Source organism: Microtus oregoni, unplaced genomic scaffold (assembly GCF_018167655.1).
Source record: "Microtus oregoni isolate MIOR12 unplaced genomic scaffold, Mior012 000002F_ref0000024, whole genome shotgun sequence".
Lineage (NCBI taxonomy): Eukaryota > Metazoa > Chordata > Mammalia > Rodentia > Cricetidae > Microtus > Microtus oregoni.
Window position 1 is genome coordinate 41,820,227 of NW_024543061.1, and position 9,731 is coordinate 41,829,957.

Here is a 9,731-nt window from a genome sequence, read left to right on the forward strand (position 1 = left end):
TTTTACCTCGCCGGGCGGTGGTGGCGCACGCCTTTAATCCCAGCACTTGGGAGGCAGAGGCAGGCGGATCTCTGTGAGTTCGAGACCAGCCTGGTCTACAAGAGCTAGTTCCAGGACAGGCTCCAAAACCACAGAGAAACCCTGTCTCAAAAAACAAAAATAAATAAATAAATAAATAAACAAACATTTTACCTCTTTTAGCAATCCAATAAACCAAATGCAACTCAACCCAAAGGCCCACACATATACAACTCCTCAGCTCTAAGAACTTTACAGTTTTATTTTTTTAATATATACATGCGAGTACAAGTGCCAATGAAAGCCACAAGAGGGTGTCAGATTCCCTGGAGCTGAAATTACGGGTAACTGTAAGCCTCTGTGTACCACAAACCAGAAACTTAGATCCTCTGCAAAAAGCAGCATATGTATGCACTTAGTAGCTGAGCTATCTCTCCAGCAATAAAGTTTAATAATCTCATTGTTATATGTAACTTATTGGCAACTAAAGATAGATCCACAATCTAGGACGGCAGCTTCCTTATACCTCAATATCACAACAGTTATACTGCATTAAGGGTGGAAATTTGATCCTAGGTTTCTCAGTCTCATTTTCCCTCCTTGACCCTACTTCACTGGTCAATAGTTACTGAATAAATTATACAAGTGTATATAAATTACTCTTTTTGAACTAAAGAAATTATTATTATTGTAGGTGCACATGTGTGTGTGTTGGGGGAAGTTGGGTTATGATTTAGATGTGGCATTAGGAGCAGAGCTCTTCGGAGCCAGTTTTCTCCTTTACATTTTCATGGGTTCTGGAAACCAAACTCAGGCTGCCAGGTTTACTAGACAAGCACCTTTACCTACCGAGCTACTCTGCGGGCTCTACAAATGACTCTTACTCCAAATCCAGTGACAAAGGAAAAGACAATAGCTTGCAGAAGAGTAAAATAAACAGGTTCTGTGGCAAGCTAAAATGGAGACTTATCAATCACAAAAAGAAAATTCAATTCCTCATTAAATTTCTTCCATGGATAATTTCTCAACTGCCTGTAATTAAAATCCAAGTCTGAAAACTATAAAAGAAAAATTCCATCCAAAAGCTCATAAACCCTTCATATTTTAAAATCAATCATTTCATGTTGATGTTTACTTCTACACATGTCCCAAATGTAGAAACAATTCCTGAAAAATGGAACTAGAACATTTGATTCAAATTTAAAGATTCTTGAAAAATATTTTAAAAGACAGAAAACTGCTATAACTGCCCCAAATCCAGATAACAGGCACTAGACATTAAAGAAGAGTTATGAGGCATATGGCAATGTCTCGACATCTAAAAGTCCCCATGGCATCTTTAAGGATACTGCTGTGTGGCTATGTAGGAATCCACAAAACCCTGGCTGGGGCTGGGCCTACGGCTCAGTGAGTAAAGCACTTGCCATACAGGCTGGAGGCCCTGTGTTTGGTTCCCAGAACCCAGACAAAACATAAGGAGTAGCGGGGCATGTTTGTAATCCTGGAGCTGGGGAGCAGACAGGAGTATTCAGTGGCTCACTGCCCAGCCTGTCTAGCCCAATAAGCAACAAGCAAGTGAGAAACCCTGTCTAAAAAGAGTTCCTTCAGATGACATCAGAGGTTGTTCTTTGGCTTCTATTTGCACATCCGCACACATGAACCCCCCCCCCCATCCACAAGCGCCTCCCAATACGCCCATCTACACCTACTTATGCTGTTGTATAGTACTATGCTCCGAGTCAAACTGCCACCATCTTCAGTTCTGGAGGGCCTGCTCACAAACCGCCATCAAAGCTGAGCCTGTGGACTATTTTACCTTGCCTCACAGGAGGAGGGGGGGGGGGGGTCATGGGACCCTCACCTGATTATTCATCCACCACCCCAGCCCCCACCCCACAACCAGTGTATGAAACAATTCTGTCCCAACTACACGTGGTCTTGGAGGAGGGGCTAGAGCATAGGATAAAGGGAGGGAATTAGCTACTCGGCCTGAGGAAGCCATGTAGACTTCTACTGTGGCTACTTCAGGATCAGCTATCTATGTTCCTGCCCATAACCCCTAACCCACTACTCTGTAAACCTAGTGAACTCGATGGTTCCCCCAGGGAACTTCGGTGGAATCACATTTAGTTTATCAGTGAGACCTTAGGAGAGGTAGATGGCATCTCTTGGGGAAGGAATTTTGGCAACACCAGTATACACACACATTAAAAATAGAGAAAAACCTATCCAAAACCCCAAAGGCCATACCTTTATCCACATCATAGGACCCCTGCTCACTTCCATTTTCCACAATCCTTCCAGGAAGCGTTAATCTGAAGATTTAACACAAGGTAAGTGATCACCAAACACAGTATATATTTAGCCAACAAAATCTATCAACCACAACCAGGTGGGTGGTGCGGGCCTTTAATCCCAGCAGGCGGATCTCTGTGAATCTGAGGCCAGCCTGGTCTACAGATCTATTTCCAGGTCAGCTAGGGACAGAGAAATCCTGTTTCGAAAAACAAAATCTATCAACCATCTGAACAGCAATTTTCAGATATCTTTCACATTTTAAAAGCTCAATAACTTGGATTCCTTCAGCTAAGAAAGTAAAAATCAAAGATGACACATTTTTCCATTTGAATACTTTAGCCACCAAACAGACGGGGCGGGAGGAGAACTTCATAATAAATGGTAGTTGTTAAATGCAGTTATGTTTATTATACTTTATTTTAACTTAGTTTATAAATAAAACGACATCCAAGGTTTTATAGGTATAGGGAAAATAATTTCTACATGGTTCATTACTAGCCACAGTTCCATAGGTTGGGAGTGACCTACTCGATTTTCAAGTTGGCATGCTAATTAATATCTTAGTAGTTAGATAAGAGTCAAGAAACCAGCTTGACTGCAGCGGAGCGCTCAGTTGAAAAGCGGAGGGCAAGTTGAGAGACAGAAATCTCTAATAAATAAATAAATTTAAAAAAAAGAAAAGAAAAGCGGAGGGCAACGGATGAACAAGTTTAATAAGACTAACAGCGTTCACCGCACAAGGGGGCTCACAGTACTGCCTAAGTCAAAGTATGGCTATCAAAATTAAGGTGACGCACGTGCGAGCACTTAAGACGCTGCGTACCTACTACATCAAAGGGCGCCCCAGTGTAAGCTGCCACTACTGTTTTGGTTCAACACGGAGAAAAATCCAGACGGGCAAGTGCTATTACTCGCCTCTCGTGGCAGCCAGGCAGAAATCGGCTAAAGTGATGCGAAGGGAACCTGAGAACCGCAGGGAGCAGAGGCCGGTCCGCTAGGAGGCGGACACGGAAAGCGTGCCGGCGTGTGTCAAAGGCCGACCCTGCGGGGAAGTCACCGCGCTGGGGAAAAGCGTGGGCGTGCAGCGAGAGAACAGCACAAGACAGGAAGGACCGAGGGTGACAGGACAGACACTGGGTGGATGCCCCCGTGCCCGGTGGTGAGATGGGCAGGTGAGGAAGGAGGCGATTGCGCGGGAGACCCCGCTCCAGGGAAAAGCAGCCGAGGCAGCGGCGAGAGCCCCGTGAGTGTGTCCACGAGCGCGGGTTCTCGAGTAAACGCAGGGCGCAGGCGGCGGGAACTCGCCTCAGAAAGTAGGGCTTGGCGTAGAACTTGAAGTCCACCCCCTCGAAGTACACGTCGAACTCGGAGGCGCGCGCGTGCGGCACGCGGATGGCGACCGTGAGGAAGTCGCGGTCTTGGCTCAGCTCGAACGCGGGGGTCAGCATCGCCTCGCGCCTGGAGCCACCACAGGCCAGCTACGCACGCGCCAGGTTCCCCAGCGCCAGACCCACGCCGTCTGCCTCAGCGCTTCCGGCCAGAGGCGGAAGTGGGTGCGCGTGCGGCCGGAAGTCCCTCCCGCGCCGGTCTCCTTGGAGACGGGACGCTTTTTCTGGCGAGGCGGAGTTTTCAAATTGACTAGAAAGAGAAAGGATGCCCTGAAGCCAGGCCTATTAGACTTCGACTGACGGAATTTTTGGAAAAACAGGAAATCTAACCGAGAAATTTGCGGACTTACCAGAACACGAATTTACTGTAAACTCACTAAGGACCTATGGAGAGGCTTAGAAATTATTTTAATCACCTCAGTTATTCAAATCAACAATGTGTATTCCTGTGCAGGCATTTCCCAATTGCACGACCTTAGAACAGCTACAAAGTTTCTATATACTTAAGAAACCTCTACTATAAAAGGAGGATATTAGTCCAGCCTCCTCAGATGCTGCTACGGTAGCATGAAGTTATCCAAGATCAAGTTGCCAGCACTCAGCAAGTAGGAGCAGGTTCTGCAGTAGCCACAGCTACTTACATTGTCCGATTCTCCGAGGTTTCCTTAAATTTTCACCTGAAGTGACAAAAAACGGACCACTAGTCCCCTCCTTCTGCTCCCCTTCTTGATCCCTTCTTTGAATAGTTTGCTCGTTGACAGAGCAACAATCCTCTAACCCACACTACAAATTCCAAGGAGAAGTGGACTGAGAGGTTCAACAGGATCAGAATCCAGGTGCCTTATCGGTGTCCACTCTCAAGAATTGTGCTTCCTTTTGATTTATCCTGTGTCATTTTTCTCTGTTTTCTTACAAGTGTTATAATCTGTCTTTTGTCCTTTTTCTTTATTCATCTCAATTATTCTCTTTAGTTCCTCTATGATCCTTACTCTCTCAAATGCCTTTCCCACTAATCCCACTCTTCCCTCATGTATTCTCTTGGGCTTCCTTTGCTCTCGTTCCTCTTACTTCGAAGAACCAGCACAGCCCAAATCTAGTATTGCGCTGGCTGGTTCTGTGTAAACTTGACACAAGCTAAAGTCATTTGAGAGGAAGAAACCTTAATTAAGAAAATGCCTCCATAACATCAGGCTGTAGGCAAATATGTAGCGTATTTTCTTAGTGATTGATGGGCTGGGCCATTTCTGGGCTAGTGGTCCAGGTTCTATTAAAACGCAGGCTGAGAAAGCCATGAAGAGCAAGCCAGTAAGCAGTAACTCCTCCATGGCCTCTGCATTAACTCCTGCTTCCAGGTTCCTGCTCTGTTTGAGTTCCTGCCCTGATTTCCTTCCATGATGAACAGCGGTACAGATAAGCCAAATGAACCCTTTCCTCCTCAACTTGCTTTGGTCATGGTGTTTCATCACAGCAATAGTAACCCGAAGACATTTGTGAAAGTCAGTGGAACCTGGGCTCAGTGGCTTGCACCTGTAATATCACACACAGAAGGCAGAGGCAGGAGGATTGTGCAAGTTTTAGGCTAGTGCCATCTATATAATGAGTTCCCAGCCAGGCTAGGTGTCCTAGTTCCTTTCTTATTGTGATAAATAAATACCATGCCCAAAAGCTACTTGGGAAGGAAAGGACTTGTTTAGCTTCCACTTCAGGTCACAGGTCACCTTGACCCAGTGAGATCAAGGCAAGAGTTTGAGGAGGAATTGAAGGAGAGACCATGGAGGACCACCCTGCTTTCTTGCCTGTTCAGTTGGCTCTTTTCCCAGGACCACTTACCCAGGGGTAGCACCACCCAACTAGGCTGGACTCTCCAGTGTCAATCACTAACTAAGAAAATGCCCCCATAGATTTGCCTACAGGCCAGTATGACAGACATTTTCTTAATTGAGGTTCCTTCATTCCCAGATGACTCCAAGTTGTATCAATTTAATAATAACAAGCACTCTGGGCTACACAGTAAAACTGTGTCTCAAGACAACACTAATAAGAACAAAAACAGAGAATAAGTAGGAAGGGTTTAAAGTAATTTCCTGTGACAGTAAAGATCCCCAGATATCCACAAAAGCTTTCTTGACATCTGGCTTTTGATGATTCTTAGGAAACAATCTTGACATTTAATTGGGACTCAGAAAAAAAAAAGATGTTAGCAGGCCCCCACATTAACTGGATTCCTGGCTAAGTAGCAGAACTACAGTAGCCTTGTTTTGATTCCATCTTTTCCTTCCTGGAGCTCTGTGAAGAAGTCATTCAGAATCTATTCACTTGCACAGGGTCACACAATTTGTCAGAGGCTCAGTCGGAACCAAGGTTAGTCTCATTCCTAGGTCCATGCTCCAAACCACTAAAGAACTAAAAAAAACCTCTAATATCACCACTCACATCTTGGTTTCATACTGTAAGGCCAGGCCTGCCTGCTTGAGACCAGACGGATCCTTTAAAGTAATAGATAGTCAATTCTGACAATGAATTGATGCCAATCTGGAATTAGTAAAGCCCTTAAAAGATTCCCCTGAGGTGGCCTTTAGCCAATTACTCCAAACTCACTTCCCTGGAAAGAATCTTTATATCTACCATGGGACCTCATTCCTGTAGGTCACAAGCATTAATATTTTTAATTATTCATGCCTGGGAATTAAATGAAACAAGCTCTGCTATCCAGCCCTGCTAACTTAAAACACTTCACAATCCAAGTTTTTTTTTTATACTTTTCCTGGGTACTTGATTATATATTTAGTAGAGAGAGAGAGAGACAGAGAAAGACAGAGAGAGAGAGAAAGTGCTAAAACACAAATAAACAGACTATATGATTCAATAATTTTGTTCTGGAGTAGGAATTTATACTATACCTGCTGTAACTCAGAAAAAAATTATAATTATATAAGGAGTTTGTCATGTGGGGAAGGAGGAAGAGTTTGGTTCCTTTTTTTTTGTAAACAGTTTTGTTTCTTAATTTTAAATGTATAGATGTTTTACCTTAATGTGTATCTGTACCACTTGTGTGCCTGCTACCTGTGGAAGCCAGAGGAGGCAAGTCAGATTTCTTGGAACCAGAGTTGCAGACAGTTAGTCACCACGCGGGTGCCCGGAATTGAACCCAGGTCCTCTGGAAGAGCGGCGGGTGGTCTTAACTGCTGAGCTGTCTCTCCATCTCCCAGTTCACTTTATCTTTGAATTTATGATTAGTACTAAGCGATACAAATTATACATTCATTCTCCCTTTAAAAATGTAAAATTCAGCGGGGAAGTAGTAGCACACACCTTTAATCCCAGCACTTGGGAGGCAGAGACGAGAGGATCTCTGTGAGTTCAAGGCCAGCCTGTTCTACAAAGTGAATTCCAGGATAGCCAGAGCTGTTACACAGAGAAACTATGTCTCAAAAAACCAAAATAATAATAATGTTAATAATAAATGTAAAATTCTCTTTTAACCAAAGTACAACTGTGACTCTCTTTTCTAAAGGTAATTTTTCCACCTATCTTTGCAGTCTCTTATATTTTGGCAGACATTTCCATGTATGCCTTGAATTTGTATTTAGACCTACTTTATATTTTTTCCTTACTGAGGACAAGTATATAGCCTGTCATCTTTGTTTGCATTAAAATATTCCCTCTTCCAGTCTAAAGAATATGATTATGAGCCATGAGTTTCAAAATTAAGCATTAAATTTAAAAGACAAGTTTTTCCCAAATTTTTTATTTATTTTTCTTTTTATTGAAAATAGATTGTTTTCGCACATACTATATCCTGATTACTGCTCCTCCCCCCCCACACACACACACTCCTCCCAGTTCCTTCCCAACTCCCCTCTCATCTGAATCCACTCCCTTTCTGTCTCTCGGCAGAAAAGAAAAGGTTTCTAAGAGACAATAATAAACTATGAAAAAATAAAATATAATAAGATAGAGAAAAAACAATCACATTAGAGTTGGACAAGGCAAACAGAAGGAAAAGAGCCCAAGAGAAGACACAAGAATCAGAGACCCACTCAGAAGTCCCATAAAAACATTAAACTGGAAACCATAATACCGTCACAGAGGACCTGGTAGAGACCCATGCCGGCCCTGTACATGCTGCTGCTGCAGTCCCTGTGAGTTCAAATGAGCTTTGCTTGTGTTGATTTAGAGGGCCTTGTTCTCTTGGTGTCCTCCTTCCCTTCGAGTTCCTACAGTCTTTCTAACTCCTCTTCTACGGGGTTTCCTGAGTTCTGACAATATCCCATTTAGGGCTGAGTTTATAAAAGACAAGTTTTTATAAACAATTCGGATTGTCTTGTGTGGTCTCCAAATGGTGAAATACCCCTTGCGTCCAGAAGGTGGCGAGCACCTGTGCAAGTCAAACAATGGAGTTTAAAGCAATTAAGGCTGTTTATACCTCTAGTTCATTCTATGAGCAGTTCGGGGGAAGGAACTAATCTCTTATACAGACTTTCCAAGCTAAAGCACCGTTACTGTGTTTAATTTTATTTTCTACTTTTATCACTTTAAAAGTTTCATTACTTTCTTAAAAAGACAACTTCTCAAGCTGTAGTTCAGGCTTGACTTAAACTCATTATGTAACCTAGGCTTACTTCACACTCACAGCAATCCTCCTGCCTCAGTCTTGAGTTCTGATTATAAGGGTAAGCCACCACACCCAGCAGGCCCTGTTATTTTTTTCATAGAAACCTTTTAAACTTTTACTCTATTCAAAGAAGTACAGGAAGATTTTTACAACAGAAATGGTATGTACACTATATTTCTCCTTTTAATTATCAAAGAATTACAATATCTCCCTTTTATTATAATTTTGTTAGAAATATGTGTTACTATATCCTTATTAGTTTCTAACATTAATGTTGTTATTTTAGCAAGAGAATTGAACAGGGCAATGATTCATTTTGAGAAAAGACCAAACAAATAAACAAACAAAAGACCCTAATCCTAGAACCGTGAACACAGATTACAAAACTAGATTAAGAAGAAAATAGTTAAAATACCAACTAAATTATTCTTTTCCTTGGGGTCCCCTTTTTTGTTTGAGACTGGGCTCACCCTGTAACCTGAATTGTTCTCAGATTCACAGGACTCCCCCTGCTTCAGCCTCATGAAATACAACACCCAGACTTGATTAGGTAGCATGTGGGTAAAGATTCAGGTAGCCAACAGATAAATGTAGTCTGGTTAAGGACACTTTAGAACAGTAGCAAAGGATGCTGTGGAGGTTTGGATGAGAAGGGCCCCCACAAATTTATATATGTGAACGTTCAGTCGACAGTTGGTAGAACTGTTTAGGAAGGATTAGAAGGTGTAGCCTTGTTAGAGAAGGTGGATAACTGGGGTTGGGCTTTGAGGTTTCAAAAAACCCCTGTCAGGCGCAGCCCCCCTCTCTCCTTTCTCTTTACCTCTTGCTTGTGGATCAGATATAAGTTCTCAGCCTCTGCTCCAGCACCATGCCTTGCTTGCCCGCTTCTACCTCTACCATGATGATCATGGACCAACCCCCTGTTAGCAAGCCCTCAATGACATGCTTTTATTTATAAGTTGCCTTTGTCATGCTGTCTATTCACAGCAATAGAACAGTAACCAAGACAAATACAGACACACATGCCATGAGTGTGGCACAGGTAATGTCTCCAAAGGTTTTCAAAGCACCATGTAATTTAGGTATAGCTAGGTTCGTTCCTTGCCTCTATCCTTCAGCCCATTCCAGTCACAGTGGTAAGCCCTGAGCTCATCCAGGGATACCGAGATAGTAATGGATATTTCAGATGAGATTTACTTCAATTCTAATTTTACAAAAGGTAAATGAACCTCTGAAAAAGATCAACAATGGCTACAGCTGACACCAGTCTATTTGACCTTAGGGCTAAGCAATACACATATCAAGTGATCCCACTCTCCGGTGAAGGACAGGATCCTATAGGATGCTAGAAGGAGAGCTGCTTAATGTCATGTTTCTAACAGACATCTGTAGAAGGTGCCAGCAGGAGGCCC

At 43.0% G+C, this 9,731-nt stretch overlaps 1 protein-coding gene across 2 annotated transcripts in view; it reads right to left on the bottom strand.

Moving 5' to 3' along the window:
- Shq1 (SHQ1, H/ACA ribonucleoprotein assembly factor) overlaps nucleotides 1-3,834 on the bottom strand; it is a 107,775-nt gene extending 103,941 nt beyond the window's left edge. For both annotated transcript variants that reach the window (XM_041637950.1, XM_041637941.1), the window contains exons 1-2: nucleotides 3,622-3,834; nucleotides 2,269-2,333 (exon numbers count right to left, since the gene is read on the bottom strand). In XM_041637950.1, the coding sequence (XP_041493884.1) occupies nucleotides 2,269-2,333; nucleotides 3,622-3,764 (208 nt within the window). In that variant the 5' untranslated portion in view covers nucleotides 3,765-3,834. The remainder of the gene's footprint in view (nucleotides 1-2,268; nucleotides 2,334-3,621) is intronic.
- Nucleotides 3,835-9,731: the final 5,897 nt, after the last annotated feature.